The sequence below is a fragment of the Schistocerca cancellata genome, chromosome 4 (assembly GCF_023864275.1).
Source record: "Schistocerca cancellata isolate TAMUIC-IGC-003103 chromosome 4, iqSchCanc2.1, whole genome shotgun sequence".
In the NCBI taxonomy this organism is placed as follows: domain Eukaryota; kingdom Metazoa; phylum Arthropoda; class Insecta; order Orthoptera; family Acrididae; genus Schistocerca; species Schistocerca cancellata.
Genome location: NC_064629.1, coordinates 592,889,498 through 592,912,595, shown reverse-complemented (window position 1 = coordinate 592,912,595; position 23,098 = coordinate 592,889,498). Strand labels below are relative to the sequence as shown.

Below are 23,098 nucleotides of genomic sequence, written 5' to 3'. Positions count from 1 at the left end.
GAGAATTTGTATTGGTGCTACATGGATCATAGCATCTACATTTATTTGGACAGTCAAGCAGCTTCCAAATCTCTGTGAGCCACTGCAATGAGAACACAGATCATAGCAGAATGCCATGATGCCCTTGTGATGATAAACTTGTTGTGGATCCCTGGTCACTCAGGAATTAATGGCAATGAACAAGTTGATAGGCTCATCAGGGTGGGTGTAACAACTCCATTTATTAGACCAGAAACTGTCCTATGATCACCAAGGCAATTGTAAAATCAAAACTACATAGCTGGATCAGGAGGCAGCACATAGAATATTGGCCTATGATAAAAAAAAACACATGGCAATCTAATGATACCAAAGCCATATTTCACGAGAAGTTATGTTATCCTGGGCCTGAACAGAAGACAGATTAGACTCATGGTAGGACTACAGACTGGCTGTGGTAACTTTAAGAAACACCTGCACACGATGGGTATAGAGAAAGATGCTCTTAAGTGTAGACTATTTGGCAAGGGGCATGAAATCACACCACACTGTGTGAAGAATATTTGGGTCATTAAGTCCTGACAAAATTATGTATAATAAGGAACTAGTAAAGAGTCTCCTACCATTCTTTAAGGGTACTGGTTAGTTTTACTAGAATCCTGGGGAGTGAAACTCCACAATAAACTCAGTTTTGGTGTGGAGAATAATGGGCTAAGACCACTGTTATTTTGTCTCCCTGCACAAGTCAAATCAATGCAACATTAGAAAGTGTGGCTTTCAAATTGATTTTGACTTAATAATTTAATATAGATGATGTCAGACATGAGTCAGGCAGAACAGTGTATTATTAATCAGGTCCCACTAGATGTTAGATCCAAAGATCTGCCAGAATGCCTCCATCAATGTTAAAGCATAGAAGGAAGTGTCTTTCCTGGATTCAGTAAGTTAATCCATTGAATAATTACTGACTAGAAACATTTGGCACAATCAATGAAACAACAAATCAGTTGTTCTGAGATGATGGTTGGATCTTGCTTGTCAAAATGGCAATGTGTAACATTTTGTATGGATTCTTGTAGCAGTAACTGACACCACTGTCTTCTTATGCAGGTCTGTTCATTGTAGCAACAATGGAAAATTGTTTTTGACTAATTCATGCTCTTGTATATAGCTTAAATGTTCTGAAAGTGACAGAATATTATAGCAAAATAATGAATCTGCTCTCAGGGGAAGAATTTTGAAGTGAGGTTTCATGAGCATTCTGGTGAATTTCAAACGGTGAACTGGACACCACATTTACCAATGTGAACCCAACACCTATCTCTTGACTATTGTCTTCTCTAAATACAGATTAAGTTAACTAAAAATATTTTCTCACCAAGTGGTAGCAGGATAACACACATATAAAGGTATCGAAATTTGCAAGCTGTCAGAGCCAGTGGCTCCTCCTACCAGCAGAAAGGTTGAAGAGGAAGGAAGAGTGATGAAGGAAAAGGACTGATGAGGTTTAGGAATAGGGAGAGTTGGAAAAAGTCGCCAAGAACTACAGGTCAGATGAGGCTTACTGGCTAGAATGAGAAGGGAGAACTGCCCATCCAGTAAGTCTCCCCCCCCCCCCCCCCCCCCCCTATGCAAGTCTCCCCTGACCCAGGGTTCTGGATAACTTTTCCAAACTTTCCCAATTTCCTAAAGCTGAACAGTCTTTTTCCTTCCCCCCCCCCCCCCTCTTCCTTCCCCTTCACCCTTTCCACCAGAAGAAGGAGTCACTCGCTCCAAAAGCTTGCAAATTTCTGTACCTTTATAAGTGTGTCCTCCTGCTGCTGCATGGTGAGCACATTTTTCATCTATCCAATTACATCATATTTTCAAAATGGATTTTTTTTGACAGATTATGTTAACTATATCAAGCAGCAGATTTAAAGCATGTATGGGGCATGTGAAAAGTCATCACACACTATTTCAAGGAGACTGTTTCACTAAGCAAAATGCTGTGCCCATATTTGTTGCCAACTAGGTTCAAGTAAGTCCATACCCCTTTTCTGTGCTTTCCATAATATTCTCAGGATGTGTGGTGCAATGGTGCTTCCAGTGAATATACAGCCTTTCCCATCTTCAGCCATCGTACAAATATGTTACAGCTCAGTTTATTACTATTTTTGCAGATGATGTCACATTAATCCTACCTAAAATAAAATGAAACAGACCCAAATAGCCTGCCTACCCTAAGTTAATAAGTCTTAATTATCAATGCAGTCCTATAAATTAAGATAACCAAATGTTGTATTTGCTATAACATGCACTACAAACAATTTAAACCTGAAGAATGTAGGGGAGGAGGATGATTCTCACTACACTTTTATGTAATTTCTTCATTCTTCTTGCTATAGCATGACAACCAATTTGTTTGATTTTCAGAAACTCTTGTTTAATTTTCCACTGAGGTTCTATATGTGGGTTAGTACAATAAAGGGTCACTAGTAAATACTGGCTGAATTTCATTTTACTAACATTTTACTGCTAAGACGAACACCTCAGTGCAGTGTAATTCACAAATATTGAGGAATTGTAACTTCTTTCTTTTAAAAAAATGTGTTCCTGTTAATAGGTTAATGATGAAAATAATAGTTAAATGAAGTGTGATTCATATTTACACATGTGAAAGTACACTCATGCTCATAAATTAAGGATAATTGCAGAATGTGGTACCACACAACATGCCACTACACAAAACTGGCACTAATAGCATAGGCACAAAGGGAACACACACGACACAGATCTGTAAGTCCACGGTATTGGTGATAAGTTGAGAAAACCATCCCCAAAACACATGTTGCTACAAAACGCCACTGTTTCCTGCGCATGTACCTTGACATCAATATGGGATATGATCACCATGCACATGTAAACAGGCCGCACAATAGGTTGGCATACTCTGGATCAGGTGGTCAAGCAGCTGCTGGGGTATAGCCTCCCATTCTTGCACCAGTGCCTGTTGGAGCTCCTGAAGTGTCCTAGGGGTTTGAAGATGTGCAGCGATATGTCAACCAAGAGCATCCCAGATGTGCTCGATGGGGTTTAGATCTGGAGAACAGGCAGGCTACTCCATTTGCCTGATATCTTCTGTTTTGAGGTACTCCTACATGATGGCAGCTCAGTGGGGTTGTGTGTTATCGTCCATCAGGAGGAAAGTGGGATCCACTGCACCCCTGAAAAGGCAGACATACTGGTGCAAAATGATGTCCCGATACACCTGACCGGTTACAGTTCCTCTGTCAATGACATGCAGGGGTGTATGTGCACCAATCACAATCTCACCTCACACCATCAAACCACAACCTTTATACAGGTCCCTTTCAAGGACATTAAGGGGTTGGTATCTGGTTCGTGGTTTGCACCAGATGAAAATCCGGTGAGAATCACTGTTCAGACTATATCTGGACTTGTCAGTGAATATAACCTGAGGCCACTGTTCCAATGACCATGTACTGTGTTCTTGACACCAGGCTTTGTGGGCTCTCCTGCGACCAGGGGTCAGTGGAATGCACCTTGCAGGTCTCCGGGCAAATAAACCATGTCTGTTCAGTCATCTGCAGACTGTTTGTCTGGAGACAACTGTTCCAGTGGCTGCGGCAAGGTCCTGAACAAGACTACCTGCAGTACTCTGTGGCTGTCTGCGGGCACTGATGGTGAGATATCTGTCTTCTTGTGGTGTTGTACACTGTGGACGTCCCATACTGTAGCGCCTGGACACATTTGCTGTTTGCTGGAATCGTTGCCGTAATCTTGAGATCACACATTGTGGCACACAGAGGGCCCATGCTACGGCCTGCTGTATTTGACCAGCCTCCAGTTGCCCTAGTATTCTACCCCTCATAATGTCATCAATATGTGTTCTTTGAGCCATTTTCGACACACAGTCACCAGTAGTATGTCTGGAAATGTCTGCACACTTACTCGCTGCACCGTACTCTGACATGCACCAACACACCTCTGCGTATGTGCAATGACCGCAGGTCAAGTGCACCACATGGTCATACTCCGAGGTGATTTAAACCCGCAAACCACCCACCAGAGCATTGTTTCACCATGTATCAGCATTATCATTAATTTATAAGCATGAGTGTAGTACCAACTATTGAATGTCTTTTGTTGTACTGTTGGATACTGGTTCCTGAGGTACTCCAATTTAAGAACTCCGTACAAGGTTTCATATATATAATTTATTTAGCATTTCAACTGCCTACTGTGTGCATTTTCATTTCTAATCTCATACACCTTTTCATTAATTTTTATTTGTCTTAAGTGTATTCTTACCTTAAGTGATCAAACTTTTGTCACATAAATGCAAGAAGAAAAACAAATGTTAGCTTTCCTAGTCAATGTAATGAGAAGATATCTTCCCACTGCACTTACACTTTAATATGTAAAAAGATTAGCTACAAAAACAGAAATAAAACCACAATCAAGAAAATATGTACATGTTGGAGATACATAAATGTGCACAATGTTTAAGAATCTTGGAATGCAAGCCACAAATATTGGTTGTTTAGCTCTATTCATACTGACGAAGTGCAATAATCTCCCTCTCTTCATCACTGTATTTGAACTTCACAGACGTAGAGGTTGTATTCCTGGAATATTTTCTTGAGTACCACATAATCAATCAATCATTAAGTGGTCAAATACACATAACCTATTTAGTGTTTATTATTTATATTCATAAATCTTTCACTTTGAGAGCTTAATTTTCTACCAACAATTTTTTTGATAGACGTAACTAAACCAGATAAACAGAACTCTGGATTTAAAACAGGCCATAACAATAGAAATGCATGACAGCATCAAAATCTGTGAATACTGCTATTTATTCATGGGAAATGATACATTATTAATAGTATTGTTATTTAAAAACTTCTTTTAACTATTCTGTCTTCTGAATATTTGGGATGTAGCCAATTTATACTAATGGCATACCTGTCAATCATCAAGGCTGTCAACTAAGCGTGCTTGTACCATTTACGTTTATATCCACAGTTACCAATGCCCCCTAATATGGTGACCCTTGACCCAGAAGAAATCCAGGTGACTACAGATTAGTGAGCCAGGCTAAATCCAGCACATCTTTACTAATGCAAGAATTGAGGACATGTGACAATGTCAATGGTATTCCTTTCATTGGATGTACACACTTAAACTAGTGGATCCTGTTAATGTTATTGCAGAGGAGCAGAAGTTACGTGGTGAAACCCAGTTTCAGCCTCTCACTGTCAACAACACCGAAAACAGCACACTACACTCTACATGCAGTTGGCATATGGACCTACACAAAATAGTTACACTAAGACACATCACTCACAATCAATAAGGAAAGCCTTTCTAACTTCTAATTCAGCTGCTGAATAGTTATAGTACTTCCCAAAAGTGAGTAAATGGCCCCAGTTTTCTCATCCTAGAACTTTACATTGTCACAGTTTTATAGTTTTATGAATGTAAATGTGTGTTCAATATGCTAGTTTACAGAATCAGTACAACATTTTTTTTTCAGAGTAAGTACACAGAAATGTAATGCTGAAAACATTTTAAACCACCACATGAAAAACTATATAATAGCTATACTTCTATATGTATCAGTACAAACTTGCTGGTTCTGTTAGCAATGTTACGAAATCACATTTAAACAATGAAACACACAAAATTCCATGCAATGAAATTAGCATATTTGCATGGCACCATAACTACTCATCACCACCAGTCCTTTCCTGAAAAGGAGAGAATTTTAAATAACTACCCTTGTGGAATATCACGTGTCTAATATTTTTCTCCTTCAGCACATAAAATAATTACAAAGAATAACATCTGAAGCTTTTTTTGCATATATACACTTCCTCTACACTACACAGCACTGCATCACGTTAAAGCAGTCAGCATTTACATCAGCTCTGCAATTCCAACAAGGTATTAAAACAAAGACAAGCAATAAAACTCACAGTCTGTAGACTGGCATCATTTTCATACTGCTCCTTCATGTTCTTTGCCATAATACGCTGGATCTATTTTTGTATACAATTTAGTGAGTTACATTATCTAAGTCACAGCTGTAAATAAAATCTAAATATAAAAGTTAGAAACCAAAGTCACAAATTATACCCATAAAAGTAAAAATGTGTACAGAGAAATGAAGAATGGCAACTTAACTGGAGTGAATGGAATTTCTAGTGTGTGTGTGTGGGGGGGGGGGGGGGGGGGGGGGGGGGAGAGGGGGGGGGGGAGGGGATATTGGTGGTATTGCATTACATTTTCTGTATAGGAAAGCCACAATGACAAATCTGCATTTACTTTTATAACGTTTGTGTACTAATGATTCTGGGCTTGCAGTTTCTAATGATTAGTCACATTATTAATAACAGTTATATCAGTTTAAAAGTTGTAGGAAAGTTCTTGTAGACTATAAATAATTTTGGATTAAAGGGGACCACTCCCCAAATAGCAGAAGCACTGAGTTGTCAATTGGCACACTGAAAAGAAAGATAACTTGCTAGCTTCCAGAGTCATCCTGCGATGAGCTGCTCCAACATGGGGCTGGCTGAAATAGGCCCTTCCCAGAACCTCTCACCTGAGTCCATCTTCCTCCTCACCCAAACAAAAGCCTGCACACCCATTGTCTACATGCCCCCCAAAATCGCCAAATCCCAACAATCCTGGACACCCAATTGTAGCTGGCTATTGTGTTCCCACTGAAAGAATTTCCGCTCTTGTTGACCAACACCTCCAACCAATTTCCCAAAACCTAGCCTCCCACATCAAAGCTACTAACCACTTCCTTCACCAACTTTCCATCATCCTCGCCCCTCTATCTCCTGGATCTCTACTCGTCACTGTTGATGCCACCACCCTATACAGTAACATCCCTCTTGCCCCTGGCCTTACCATTATTTAACACAACTTCCCACAACATTCTTCACACTCTACACTCACCACCTCATTCCTTGTACACCTTACAAACCATATCCTGACCCACTACTTTTCCTTTGAAGGGAAGGTTTACAAACAAATCTGTGGCAGAGCCATGAACACCCAAAACACCCTTCTGTGGCAACCTGTTTATAGGTCATCTAATGGAAACCTTCATAGCCTCCGGAAACTCTCAACCACTTGTCTGGTTTAGGTTCATCGATGACATCTTCATGATGTGGACTCAGGGCCAAAACACACTATCCACATTAACTCACCTAACTTCAACACCTTTTCTCCCCTTACACTTTATCTGGTTCTCCTCTACCCAACGAGACAACTTCATGGAAGTTGACCTTCACCATTCTGATGGCTCCATCAACACCTCTGCCCACATTAAACCCACTAACCACCAACAGTACCTGCATTTCCACATCAAAAAATTTGTCCCACACAGCCCAGCCACCCGTGGATGATGTATCTTCAATGACGAGATCTCCTTAGCCCAATATGCTGAAGGTCTCACAAAGGCCTCTACAGACACGCAATACCAAACCCCCCTCAAACCCAGTCTACAAACAGATTACCCATGCATATCCTCACATCCACACCAACCCCAAGAATCAGCTACAAAGCACTCCTCTCATTACCCAGTAACATCCTGGACTGCAACAACTGATCCATATCCTCTGCCAGTACTTCGATTCTCTCTCACCCTGTCCTGAAATGAGGGACATCCTACCCAAGGTTCTTCCCACCCCTCCTGAAGTGTCCTTCCCCTCCATCAGTCACATCCCAGTCCATCCCTATGTCACACCCACTCCCAACCACTTGCCATAGGGATCATATCCTTGTGGCAGATCAAGCTGCAATATCTGCCGAATCTGCCTACCCAGCATCTCTTACTCCAGCCCTGTCAAAGGCTTTTCCTACCACATCGTAGGCCAGGCCTCTTGTGAAGGCAGCCACACATATTCCAACTCTGCTGCAAACACTGCACAGTTTTTCATCACTACCAACCAGCTGACCAGCAGGATGAATGGCCACCGCTGAACGGCTGTCAAGAGCAAAGTTGAGCACCCGGTGGCACACCAAGCTCAATTTTAATGGCTGCTTCACAACCTGTGCCATGTGGATACTTCCCTCCATCACCTGCTTCTACGAATTATGCAAATGGGAGTTATCTTTACAACACATAATCTGCTCCTGTAATCATTCTAGCCTCAATCTCAGGTTACCCACTGTTGCTGAACCCTCCACCCAACAGTTCCCCTTCCTCTTTCCTGTCACTACCTACCAATTTGTGCCCTAATGTCACCTACAGTGTGTGCTGCTTTCCACCAGCTGCTGCAATAATGCCAGCTCATATGCCTGTGCTCTCCCCCCCCCCCCCCCCCCCTCCCCTGCTGCATTCCAAGTGGCAAACCAGCTGCCTCCCTCCGGGCCACTAGCTGCCCACTCCTAGTCCTTCTCCCTGCACCCTGTCTCCCTTTCCACTGACACTACCCCCAACACAAGCAATCCACCTGCAGAAAAATAGCACTGGCACTATTAGTCTCTCCAGCACCACATAGTCATGTGCTTGTTGGCATGTGTGCATGTCTGTTTTACTCTAGCTCCTCCAAAAACATCATGTTTCAAAAGTTATTCATAACAAAAATTTTCGTCTTTCAGAATCTTCTATTTTTAACTGGTGAATATTTCCAAAACTTAGTTACCTAGTTTTGTAGGCCTAATTTTTTATGATTGCAAAAATGCCCTCTTGTATTATGAAAATGTGTGAAGTTCACTAATTATTCAATATAGAAAATTACATATTTTTGCCACTTTTTGTGGGAATTGTGAATCCCTGTGGCAGTACACATAGTATTCACAATATAGTCCACATAACTTTGTCAATTTTCCAGTTATCTAAGCCATAGTTAACCAGATTACTCCTTGGCTCACTGTTATTCTGTGGAAACTAATTTTGACCTTCTTCCAATTGTAAATCAGATTGTAACTACAAATTTGAATTATCACTGTACTGAACAATGCTTCAGTTAATCCCTGGTCAGCATTCGTTTTGTCGGCAAATCTGTGACAGTCAGAATGAACACTGTGCAGTTAGTACAGAATTGAAATGTAGTCACTCAGTTCAGGATCAGTTATCAACCTTTGAACATCTATGAGTCAGTATTTTTATAAAACTCTTGGAACTCACTCTGGGAGTGATAAGTAACTGACAAACATAATGTAAATTGTGATCCATGAACATCTAATATTTACAGTAGCTTTGGACTAAGTCTGATGATGAAATTATACAGTAAATATGCCACCATTGTTATGACTGGTTATGTGTAGCTTCTGGCCTGTGTTATATGAAATTACAATTAAATCACTACAATGAAATGAATACCCTTACATGCATACAGGTGTTCATATATATATCAAAGGGGACAGTTTAAAATGTGTGCCCTGACTGAGATTCAAACCCGGGATCTCCTGCTTACATGGCAGACACACTGTCCGTCTGAGCCACTGAGGACACAGAGGACAGTGCGACTGCACAGACTTATCTCTGGTATGCTTCCCGTGGAACCCAAATTCCCAACTTATTGTCCCGCACTATATTTGTAGTGCCCCTGCCCATTACACTCATTACTCGCGGCTTTATCAATTCCCGTAAGAGTTCGGGCACTGTTTGTGCATTTGTACAGAAAATGGTCAAATGACCGTGCAGCTCATTAGAATGAAATTACAAGTAAATCAATACAATGAAATGAATACCTTTTGCTGCGTACATGTGCTGATATACATCAATGGGGACAGTTGAAAATGTGTGCCCTGACCAGGATTCGAACCCATGATCTCCTCTATACATGGCAGACGCTCTAGCCATCTGAGCCACCGAGGACACAGAGGATAGTGCCACTGCAAAGACTTATCTCTGGCATGCATCCCGTGAGACCCACAGTCCCAACTTATTGTCCTGCACTATATTCGTAGTGCCCCTGCCATTACACTCATTACTCACGGCTTTATATATAGGATACCAACTGTGTTTTTTAAAATATGAACCCCCATTTTTTATTACATATTCGTGTAGTACGTAAAGAAATATGAATGTTTTAGTTGGACCACCAATCCACCTGTCATGAAATATGCTATTCAATACCGCTTCAACCACATACGAGCTATGTGCCGGACATCCATCATGTTGGAAGTACATCGCCATTCTGTCATGCAGTGAAACACCTTGTAGTAACATCAGTAGAACATTACGTAGGAAATCAGCATACATTGCACCATTTAGATTGCCATCGATAAAATGGGGGCCAATTATCCTTCCTCCATAATGCCGCACCATACATTAGCCCGCCAAGATCGCTGATGTTTCACTTGTTGCAGCCATCGTGGATTTTACATTGCCCAATAGAGCATATTATGCCGGTTTATGCTACCACTGTTGATGAATGACGCTTCGTCGCTAAACAGAATGCGTGCAGAAAATCTGTCACCATCCTGTAATTTCTCTTGTGCCCAGTGGCAGAACTGTACACGATGTTCAAAGTCGTTGCCATGCAATTCCTGGTGCATAGAAATATGGTTCAGGTGCAATCGATGTTGATATAACATTCTCAACACCGACGTTTTTGAGATTCCCGATTCTCACGCAATTTGTCTGCTACTGACGTGCGGATTAGCTGTGACAGCAGCTAAAACATCTACTTGGGCATCATCATTTGTTGCAGGTTGTGGTTGACGTTTCACATGTGGCTGAACACTTCCTGTTCCCTTAAATAACATAACTATCCGGTAACGGTCTGGACACTTGGATAATGTCATCCAGGATACCGAACAGCATTCATAGAACACGCCCGTTGGGCATTTTGATCACAATAGCCACACATCAACACGATATCAACCTTTTCTGCAATTTGTAAATGGTCCATTTTAACACGGGTAATGTATCACAAAGCAAATACCATCCGCACTGGTGGAATGTTATGTGATGCCATGTACTTATACGTTTGTGACTATTACAGCGCCATCTATCACAAAGTGAAAAACGTGGTCCAACTAAAACATTCATATTGCTTTATGTACTACATGAATATTTAATAAAATATGAGGGTTCCTATTTTAAAAAATGCAGTTGATAACAGTTTGACCTATGGCAGCACCTTATAGCAGGCCAACCATAGCGCCATCTGGTTTCCCCCTTCAAGCTAGACGAATTTATATATATGAAGATGGTATCTGTTCTTTCGGGTTAAACATTTAATCTTTTTTTGTTTGCTGGTACATGTCTGCAGTTCTGCCACACACTGAAATCGCCCTCCTCCTCTTCCTCCTCCTCCTCCTCACAGTATGTAGTGCACTGCTAAAGAGAGAAAGCAAAATACCACAGCCCATTGTTAAAGTGGAGACAGGCTGTGCCATTTTGCAGGGTACGATTCTGTGATCTGGGAATTTCAGTGTCTACTAGGACTGCAGACATGTATTCACAAACAAGGAAATAATTACATAACTTTATTTTTCTGACATGAGAATAAAGACTTTATGGCTACCCTACATACATAAATTTATGGTAATGACATTGGAAGTGGTAATCTTTCTTACGGTCTCAAGTTAACTACAGAGTCACTGAAAAATATTTTCTCTGTAGCCTTAATGGCATTTGCTGCAACTATATGACTTCTTTTTATGGCAAAAATATCAGTCTTTGATATTTATTTCAGTCTCATAGAACTAACATCACTATGTTGTCATATACATTAAATACACAAGCTATGCCTTTCACCGTTTGTTAACTCTCTCATAGTGAACATTATTCTTGGATACAAACTCTCCTAGTAAAACTGAAACAATTTCTGTCCATATCTTTCATTCCTGCAGTTACCAACATTGTACAGCAATAAATTTTCAGTGTAGTTTGCCTCAATCCAGACTTGATAATACATCAGCTGAACTCCTTTGTAAATACGAGACTGTGTCTTTAATCAATATTTTCACCAGTATTAGCCTAGAATTCCTCCTAACATATCATAAAATAAATTGCACTCTACTTGGAAGAAAATCCTCTAAGAACCTCAATCTCATACATCCCCTGCAACACATCTCTATTCCAGATATGAGGTATACTCTACATAAAATCTTCTTACAACCCTTTTAAGTTGGCTTGCTTCATCTGAAAAAAGTGAAGTATTTTGTCTGGTCATCTTCTTACGATTCATATACAAGCAATCTTTCCTAATATAAAATATTCCTCATTGATCCACTTAGTGTTAAACATATTCGTATGCAGGGAAGCATTTAACAAATAAATAACAGAACAAAGACATGTATGTGACATTACATGTGTTGTTCCACATATTATTCAGCAGCCTGCATTTATTGACAACTGAAAATACTGAATGACGATATATAGACTACATAGGAAAACACCTTATACTGCACTGCAATATATACTTTGACAGTGCAGATTCTGGAACTTATTTCGTCACGAGGTCATTTTGTTCCCTCACAGGAACTGATCATCACTTCTAGTTTCTTTCTTTCATCTGGCACGAATTACACTAATTTTTCCTTGTGTTATCATTCCATCTTGTTTTCTTCACTATTCTACATTGTCTTCACAGTACTTCCTTTTCTTCTAAGTCTTTCACTCACTACCACCAATTTGCTCACCCATATCCCCTCCCACTCACCCACCCCTCTCACCCCTCTGTCAACACATTATTTCTACTTACTTGTGTTAATTGAAGCAACTTGTGTATCCCCCTTGCCTTCCATCAATTTATAAGACCGATATTTGAACATAGGACTTGCTGCTTTGTATAGTATATTATCTGCTCTGGGAATTAATTACATTGTGTCATTTTCATTCTGCTTCTGTGCCAAAACTTGTGAGCCTTCCCTCCCTTCCCTCCAGTTTCTTCATTTTAATTAACAAATTCTGAAAGCTTGAAACTTATTATGTCACTAATTGTTCTTCCCCAATCACACACTTTCAACCACTGCAGCTACTTGTCCAATTTTTGTACAATCGTAATGACTGTAACTTTGCTGAAAACAGTACTCATTCAGTGGGAAGTATTTACAATATACAATACCGTTGCAGTACTATTATTAAAAATCTACAATACAGTGTGAGTGAAAATTATGTTCTCAGTTTCAAAATGTAATTATTGTTGTTGACTGTAACATTTCAGAAAAAAAAAAAAATGGTCACGGTAGAAATTGAAATGAATGTAAAAAAACTTTGAGCACGTTATAAATGTTGAAATTGTACAACATGCTTTGCACGGTATGCACATAGCTGGAGAAACTTGCCCGAGTGCTTTGTTTAATGTTTTTGTCAATTGCTGCAATAGCTGCAGAGATCCATATGCGTAGGTTGGCTAGCACTGTTTCAAATGGTGGCACAAGCAGTCTTTACAAAATTCCACAAGAAGAAATTACAAGGACTCAAACTGGGTGAATGTGGTGGACAGTACAACATTATTTTATCTCTGGGAGCTGCATGGAAAATCCACTGTTGTGATAATCTGTAATTCACATGCTCCTGAACTGTGTAACGAAAATTTGGAGGGGGAGGGGAGCACTATTCAACTCAAACATGATGTAAAATTTGCACTCTTCCACCTATGGAAAGAACCATTGTTCCAGAATTGAAAGATATTTAGCACAAAATCATGTGGCTAGAAATTTATGCATTACAATGTAAACAAGGAGCAGCTTATAAATGATAGGAGTTTGAAATCAATGTACTTACCACAAGAAATTCAGTCTTATCAACACGCTCATTACCATCAGTATCAAACATGTTGAATGCAATACGAAATCCAGTTTGAGGTTCTGAAACAATAATATCTTTCATACTCTTCCTAAAACAATAAACGATGTTTGGAAATTTGTATTTAACTTTTTAAAGGACAAATTATAGTAATTAAGAGGTGCACTTCCTTCACATTAAATATATGAAATCTCTAACTGCCAGAATCAATTATGAAATTTCAGACCCTGTAATTTTCCAGTGCATAATTTGTGTTACTCTTTAAACTTACACCCTCCTCATCTCTTGCCACATTTCACCCCCCCCTCCCCCCACATATACAGAGTGTAAACATAACTAAAATGAGGGACAAAGAGAAGTACAAGTCTGTGGGGAAGGGATGGAGTACCAGTCATTAGGAAACTGGGAGATAACACAGACAGACATAATATGAGAACAAGTCTTCATGGAGGATGGAGCCAGGAGAATTCTGGGGATTGGGCAGGCAGTTCATTACTGTGCAATTCATAGAAGCTGGAGTGGTTGGAACACAGATGGGATTTGTTGTGTAGCATCCATTGTAGTAAATAATGTTGTGCGTAGTAACATGTTCTTCCATGTGATCAGACTTTCATGTGGCCACAACTCAGCAGTGATAATTCATGCAGTAGTTGCAGGAAGTCTTCTGTTTGATATAGCAGCTTTCACAATGTTTTTATGGTGTTTAAGGACTGACAAATGATTCCAAATACATAGCACAACCCACCCCAACTGCTTTGCGGTTTCTACATAAAGACTCCCAGATGAAGTATGATGATCTCAACTTCCATGAGTGGTCTGTGGTGTCACCGCCAGACACCACACTTGCTAGGTGGTAGCTTAAATCGGCCGCGGTCCATTAGTACATGTCGGACCCGCGTGTCGCCACTGTCAGTACTTGCAGACCTAGCGCCACCACATGGCAGGTCTAGAGAGGCGGACTAGCACTCGCCCCAGTTGTACGGACGACATTGCTAGCGACTAGACGTACGAAGCCTTCCTCTCATTTGCCGAGAGACAGTTAGAATAGCCTTCAGCTAAGTCCATAGCTACGACCTAGCAAGGCGCAGTTAACCATATCTGGAGAGAGTCTTACTTGTATTCACCATAAACGATGTATACCAAAAGGATGGATTAAAGTTAAGTATTCCCAAAGCAACGTACTTTTCTTATTAGCATTCATTGAGCATCCTGTTTCAGACTTCACGATATTCTGGGTGAGCTTATAGCGTGCCTATTCGGCCCCTTCAAAATAACACTGTGTCGGCACTTCTGTCGACACATAACATGGACAATATTCTACTTTTTAACTGCAGTTTTTAAGCAAGGATCATTGCCTTCTGACTATCTGGAAATAGACACATTACCAACAGCAGGAAAAGGCTGACTTGAATGATTTGTCAATTAGGAATCAAGAATTGGATTGTATTTATGGATTTCATTTGTGTAATCTCTAATTGTTAGATCACATCGCAGAGCAGGTTTCTAACACACCACAAGATTGTGTTATAAGCACTGTGCAATAGACTACTGAAATACTGTACTGCTACCTATCACCTCAGTCATTTACCACATTTTTACCTATTTACACAAAGATAAATGATGGTAATGCAATATGTCTCCAACTTCTAGGACAAAAATAAGACAAATGACAAACAAATCCAATGTGAACACTTTGAGACAGCAAATCAAAACCTAGAAACCAAAAATAGAGATAGCTGCTCTTTTCTAATTTATTTACACTACTCAAGAATTAGTAACTACAAACAAGTGGTGCAGAAAAAAATACTGAACTGTAAACATAGATTTACGTACTTGTAAGTATTGACAGCAGAAACAGATACTCCGTGTAGGATATTATTCCTGAAAAAGAAAGAGAAATTACTATTCCAAGTAATACTCAAGGGTCTCAAATACTTTTAACAGTAGCTTCGGATCAAACAATCATGCCCAAAGATACTTAAATTAATAAAGAAAGAATAACTTTTCTCACTGAATGTTTTGGAAACATATGGAAACTTAACACAAATTTAGAAGACCTAAAAACTGTAGTACAATACACCTAAACATTAAGGTAACTTTATATTACTGATACCAGGAGTGAAAGGCTATTTACAATTTGTACAGAAACCAGATGGCAGTTATAAGAGTCGAGGGACATGAAAAGGAAGCAGTGGTTGGGAAGGGAGTGAGACAGGGTTGTAGCCTATCCCCGATGTTATTCAATCTGTATATTGAGCAAGCAGTAAAGGAAAGAAAAGAAAAGAAAAATTTGGAGTAGGTATTAAAGTCCATGGAGAAGAAATAAAAACTTTGAGGTTCGCCGATGACATTGTAATTCTGTCAGAGACAGCAAAGGACTTGGAGGAGCAGTTGAACGGAATGGACAGTGTCTTGAAAGGAGGATATAAGATGAACATCAACAAAAGCAAAATGAGGATAATGGAATGTAGTCGAGTTAACTCGGGTGATGCTGAGGGAATTAGATTAGGAAATGAGACATTTAAAGTAGTAAAGGAGTTATGCTACTTGGTGAGCAAAATAGCTGATGATGGTCGAAGTAGAGAGGATATAAAATGTAGACTGGCAATGGCAAGGAAAGCGTTTCTGAAGAAGAGAAATTTGTTAACATCGAGTATAGATTTAAGTGTCAGGAAGTCGTTTCTGAAAGTATTTGTATGGAGTGTAGCCATGTATGGAAGTGAAACATGGATGATGAATAGCTTGGACAAGAAGAGAATAGAAGCTTTTGAAATGTGGTGCTACAGAAGAATGCTGAAGATTAGATGGGTAGATCACATAACTAATGAGGAGGTATTGAATAGAATTGGGGAGGAGTTTGTGGCACAACTTGACTAGAAGAATGGATCGGTTGGTAGGACATGTTCTGAGGCATCAAGGGATCACCAATTTAGTATTGGAGGGCAGCGTGGAGGGTAAAAATCGTAGAGGGAGACCAAGAGATGAATACACTAAGCAGATTCAGAAGGATGTAAGTTGCAGTACGTACTGGGACATGAAGAAGCTTGCAAAGGATAGAGTAGCATGGAGAGCTGCATCAAACCAGTCTCAGGACTGAAGACCACAACAACATCAACCAGATTATTACTGATATATTATCAGTTTAGTGAAACCCATTTGACTTTTATTGTGTGCACATAAATCTATTAACTAGCAACAACAGAATAATTTCTATACATAAAAGAAAATCATATTGTTCACACAAATTGAGAATGTTTTTCTTCTTCTTCTTCTTCCTCTTCTTCTTCTTAAGCAAGAAAGAAGAAGGTAGGCAGGTTTCAGTTTAACATTCTGTTGGTGTTATTTAAATTACTAGAGGTAAGCCATTAACTGAGATGGACAAGGGTGGGAAAGAAAACTTATCAGGCTCACATTCTGGCATTTTTCCCAAAAACGTTTGGACACACCAACAAATTAAATTTGTAGCACTTTGAGCATTCATTCATAATGCCAACCATATTACGCTTTCATCTATAAGTGAAGGGATCTTTTAGATCCATAAAAAATGTGCACATCAGAAATGATCTCCGGCAATATAGTGACATGTGACACAGTGATATGGATACAGAGTGTACAGGATTACCTGTTACAGGCAGCAACTGACGTACAATGATAGCCTTCTATCAGTGGCATATAGGAAGGCCAATGCAGAACATAATACCTTTTCAAGAAATACAGGATGGATAGAATCTCTCTACACAGTGGGACACACCATTCAGCATAACTTGGGATAATGCCTCTCGCCATTACACGTGTGTTGTGCTGGTATCCAGCCTGTAATCTTTCATCCTACATTGTCTCACACATGTTTAATCAGATATAAGTCTGGACAGTTAGCTAACCACTCTAGATTCATTAGGTCCTCATGATGTAGCTACTGGTCCACCTGGTGTTGCACTTACCTAATTATGCAAAAGTGACAATAGTGTGTGGATTATAAGGATATGCCATCCCTATGGGCCAGAGTCATTACATTATCCTTTAAACAGGTGCGATGGTGTACATGCTCCTAACATTGTATCATTCCAGATGAGAAAACTGGCAGTTCCATATTAGTCTCTTTCTGCAATAATCAGAGTTGGGTCACAGGCTAGGCCTGGGGATGGATGGGGGAAAAATGATTGTCTGACTCCTTTTCAAAGAAACCAAATAGCCTTAAATAAAGGAGTTTAGGTAACAATTGAAAACCTAAATCTAGATGGTCAGACAAGGATCTGAATCACTGTACTCTCAAAAGAAAGTCCAGTGTATTACCACCTTAATCATTATGGTGAGACAGACACCAGATTGGTTGGACCATGTTCTGCTCTGTTTTAGTAACCCATTTGGAGAGTTGTTGAGCATACGTTGTAAACTCTCTAAGACAACTATACACAGTCTGACAAGAGACAAGAGAAACACAGGATGCCAGGAAGTCTCTAATGAAGGCTATGTGTAATGACTTTATGTCTTCAGAAACTTGATACAAAATTGGTAAGTGTCTCCACTCTCCTGTAACATACTCTACAGGTATTAAATGATGCTTTGGGTGTCATCTAACTCCCAGATCACCTAGTATTGAAAGTTTAACTGTCATGGTCCAGTCATGTATGATGTCATCCCTGTGTACTTTCTAAGCTATCCCGATTCTCTACATGACACACCATATGTGAAATACACATAGCATTCAATGGGAACTATACCCAAGACCTCTGTCCACATATACTTGTGACAGTACACTAAACTGTTTTACATTGTCGTCTCACACATTTCTGAGTTGCCCTGCTACAATTCACACCATTTCACGATTAAACAGTGTTTTGTAGTGGATGTCTACAATCTTGCAACTTATGGATTCTTAGAAATTGAGCCTGGGATTTTATTAGCGTTTTATAGTTTGAAAATTAACCAACAACAAATGCTGTTTATAATTGTTTCTTTGCAAATGGGGCAACAGCTAATTTCTCTGGTGATATTTTTAACCCACAGGAATTCAATATCTGTTTTATAGTTTCAATAGTTGGGGAGAATGGGTAGTACCTTGTAAACAGCAGTAGGTATCATTTGCAGGAACTGTTTTATACATAGTGTACCATCACTTAAGATATACTAAATGCTCCTAAACCCTGTATCACCAACAGAATCATGCTTGAAGTGATCAGACCATCAAAACATATGTTATTTTTAGAAAAAAATAAGTTCCTCCAGTAATAAGGTAAGTACTATCTGAGCACAGAAAATATTAGACAGAATAAATGAAACAAGAAATGAGGAAATTGCTTTCGAGTATACAATGTCTTGACCAAATAATGTAGCCCAAAATTACTCTTTTAATACATTTTCTGCAATGCAGAGTAAAAGATAATTTAAATCTGAGCACTAATAGATAGACTAAGTTTTCAAATAAAAACATTCCAAAAAAAATTTGATAAAGTTTTATATCCTACATCTCCCAAAGATGTCCCCAGCATTACCAACTCTTAAAATACTTGCCCATGCAAATAACGATTAAATCGGTAGGAAAATAATCACATGTTGCTCAGCTGAAATTTATAAGACAACAAGGTAATTATATAAGCAATCTTTTCATATTGGTATTTTCACAGATAAACACGATTTTGTCATCCTACTCTACAAAAATGGAGATAAAATGTACAAAAGGCTTTATAAACAGCGCAGAAAACACTCAAAGGCACAGAGTTTGGATTTCAAAAAAGGACTGTCAGCTGAACAAGCTGTAGTGTATTGACCTTGATATTTGATACACGAGAATCAATTAATCAGAAATCATCATCATTGGGAATATTTTGTGACTTGGCTAAGCCTCTTGATAGTGGGAATCATGTTATACTTAAGCGAAAGTTAAAATATCTTATTACAGAATATTCGAGACATGTGATTCACAGTTTCTATCTTATCCACTGACCACCAGTATGTCAATCAAATAGCAATAGGCACCAAAGACTTGAAGCAATCACACACGGTGCACAACAGAGGTCTGTTTTAGGTCCTCTGTTTCTGATACACATAAACGATCTTTCACTAGCACTGTAAAAAGAAATTTTGTTCTCTTTTGCAGACAATACAAGTACAGGAATAAAAAGTGGTATTTGTCATATTAGTACCTAATAACAGCAAAGTTCTGCCTAGATGTCTATAGATCATAAATACTGGCCTGAGCACAGATACAAACACATTATTATTATTATTATTATTATTATTATTATTATTATTATTATTATTATTATAACTATAGTCAAACATTCTGTATATTTTTGTAATTAAATGTTTCATTGTTCTTATTACTATTATAATAATATTCATAAGTGACACTTTAAAAGTGGGGATAATGGTGATTTATATTTGAGGATTGGCGAGACCCCTGCCCCAGAAGCGAATCCTTGGTCCGTACCCTCTCTGTTGGATTCCATGGATGAGATTAATATAATGCAATGATGTAGTGAAAACTAGAGCCAAGTAATGGATACCTAAATTTCCAAACCATTTGAAATTTATGGAAAGATTGCTCCTTGTGATGCAGAATCTTGAACTGTATGGAAATCACTCAGTAGGATACAGATTGGCTTGGGATGTCCACCAAACTGCAAAATCCCCTATGATGGAGACCTTCTGTGTATACGGCAAGATGACAATGACACCGACCACTGTGCCATCGAGATACAGTGATCATCGCAATTACACAGACTACCCTAGCATTCCTTCCACCAGACCAAATTGTCAACTTATCCACTCACTATTGACGTAGTGCCTCTTGCCCATTACCCTCATTACTTGCGGCGTTTCAACGATTTCCATAGGGGTTCGAGTGTGGTGTGCATCCGCACTGAAGTGATCACGTCCAAAAGAACAGACACCACATATATAATTAAAGCGAGGACGACTAATGACCACTGGCAGGGTTGGTAGCAAAATCCATAAGGGGCGACACTAGTACTCATGGATGTACCTCTTTTTTAGACTAATATCAGTGTCCAATGAGAAGTTCAGACAGGCAGGTGCTAAAGAGGTCCAAAACTCACAAAATTCTCACAACAGGAAAGTAAATAATAATGTTACCATATTTAACCAAAATATTGGTGGATTAAAGAAAAAAGTAGATTCTCACAAAAGTAAAGTAAAAAATAATGTTACCATTTTTCACCAAAATATTCCGGGATTGAAGAATAAAGTAGATGAGCTCTTGGTTTGTTTAGATGACATTGAATCTGATAATGTAATAGATATACTATGCCTGTCTGAACATCACAGTGTGTCTGATATGGAAAAGGTAAATATCAGTGGTTATAAACTAGCTGCACATATGAGTAGAGAGAATAAGGTGGGAGGAGGAGTTGCCACATATGTCAAAAGTTATCAATGTGTAGAAAGCTTAGATGCAAAAAAGTTTTGTCTAGAGCAACATATAGAAGCATGTGCCTGTCAACTTAAACTGAAGGAGGGCTCTTTTATAATTGTAACAGTATATAGGTCCCCTTCAGGAAACTTCCCTTTATTCCTCGAAAACTTGGATGCCTTGTTGCGCTATCTGTCACATAGGGGAAAGCAAATTATTATTTGTAGGGACTTCAATGTTGACTCACTGAAAGAGTGTAATAGGAAGAATGACCTGGAAGTCTTGCTCGGTTCTTTCAATTTGACATCTGTCATTAATTTTCCTTCTTGGGTCGTAAAGGACAGCAGCACATTGTTGGATAACACTTTTATAGACCACAATAGGTTTAAAAACATAAATTCTTGTCCTGTTGAGAATGGGCTTTCTGATCATGATGCTCAGCTAGTTACAGTATATGACACAGCTCCATTCAGTAATTCAAAACTACCCTCCAAAGTTGTGTGTTCAATTAATGACTCAACAATTAGAAATTTCAGAGAAAATCTTCAGCAGTTAGACTGGGATGACGTGTACAAGGAACCCGATGCTAATTTAAAATATAACTTATTTCATGATACACTTGTAAGAGAATTTGAAAACTGTTTCCCCAAGAAAGTTGTTAAATCTAATTATAAAAAACTGTGCAAAAAAACCTTGGCTTACTAAAGGAATAAAAATATCTTGTAACCACAAAAGGGAACTGTATCTAACAACAAGAAAGAGTAATGACCCAGAAACAGCCAAATATTATAAAAACTACTGTGCTACATTAAGAAAGGTTATTAAAAAGTCCAGAAGCATGTGCATCATGTCTGAGATTAATACCTCTGATAACAAAATCAAAACAATTTGGAATATTATTACAAGGGAGACAGGACAACCAAGAGTACAGGATGACGGCATCACCATCAAAGTGAATGGAAACTTGATAAATAACAAGCCGGAAGTCGAAAACATTCTGAATAATCATTTTTTAAATATTGTAGAGAAAATAGGATCTAAATGTTCATTAGAAGAAGCAAGGCAGTTAATGGAAGAGGCCTTACCCACACCATTTGATAGAATTGAAATGCCACCCAACTCTCCATCTGAAACTAGGAAGATAATAAACTCTCTCAAGAATAAAACCTCACATGGAATTGGTGGCATTTCCAGCAGGATAATAAAAGCCTGTTCCCAAGAAAGAAGTGGGATTCTTAGCCACATATGTAATAGCTCTCTGAAGCAGGGTATTTTCCCAGATAGACTGAAGTATGCCATTGTTATACCATTGCATAAAAAAGGGGATATGTCTGATGTCAACAACTACCGCCCAGTCTCTCTTCTGACTGACTTATCCAAAATTCTTAAAAAAGTAATGTATTGTAGAGTAGCTTCACACCTTTGTAAAAATAAAGTTTTAACAAAATGTCAGTTTGGTTTCCAGAAGGGTTTTTCAACGGAAAATGCTATATATGCTTTCACTAATGAAATATTAAATGCTCTGAGCAACCGGAAGTCAGCCGTTGGGATTTTTTGTGCTCTATCAAAGGCTTTTGATTGTGTAAATCATGGAATACTTCTAGATAAGCTCAAGTACTGCGGTATGAATGGGACAGTGCTCAAATGGTTTAAATCATACCTAACTGGAAGAATGCAGAGAGTTGAAATAAACAGTTCACATAATATGCAAAAAACTGGTGATTTCTCAAACTGGGGAACAATCAAGAATGGGGTGCCGCAAGGTTCGGTCTTGGGTCCTCTGCTGTTCGTAATATATATTAATGACTTGCCATTCTATATTCACGAAGATGCAAAGCTGGTACTTTTTGAAGATGATACAAGTATAGCTATCACACCTGACAGACAAGAATTAACTGGTGAAATTGTAAACGATGTTTTTCAGAAAATCATTAAGTAGTTCTCTGCAAATGGGTTCACATTAAACTTTGACAAAACACAGTATATACAGTTCCACACAGTAAATGGAATGACCC

At 38.9% G+C, this 23,098-nt stretch overlaps 1 protein-coding gene across 4 annotated transcripts in view; it reads right to left on the bottom strand.

The window, feature by feature from the left end:
• Positions 1-23,098, bottom strand: part of LOC126184279 (calcium uptake protein 3, mitochondrial) — a 638,951-nt gene that overhangs the window by 22,942 nt on the left and 592,911 nt on the right. For 2 of the 4 annotated variants that reach the window (XM_049926653.1, XM_049926655.1), the window contains exons 4-6: positions 15,545-15,592; positions 13,691-13,773; positions 5,967-6,029 (exon numbers count right to left, since the gene is read on the bottom strand). In XM_049926653.1, coding sequence (XP_049782610.1) covers positions 5,967-6,029; positions 13,691-13,773; positions 15,545-15,592 — 194 coding nt within the window. The remainder of the gene's footprint in view (positions 1-5,966; positions 6,030-13,690; positions 13,774-15,544; positions 15,593-23,098) is intronic. The other 2 variants (XM_049926654.1, XM_049926656.1) reach the window with 1 other exon arrangement.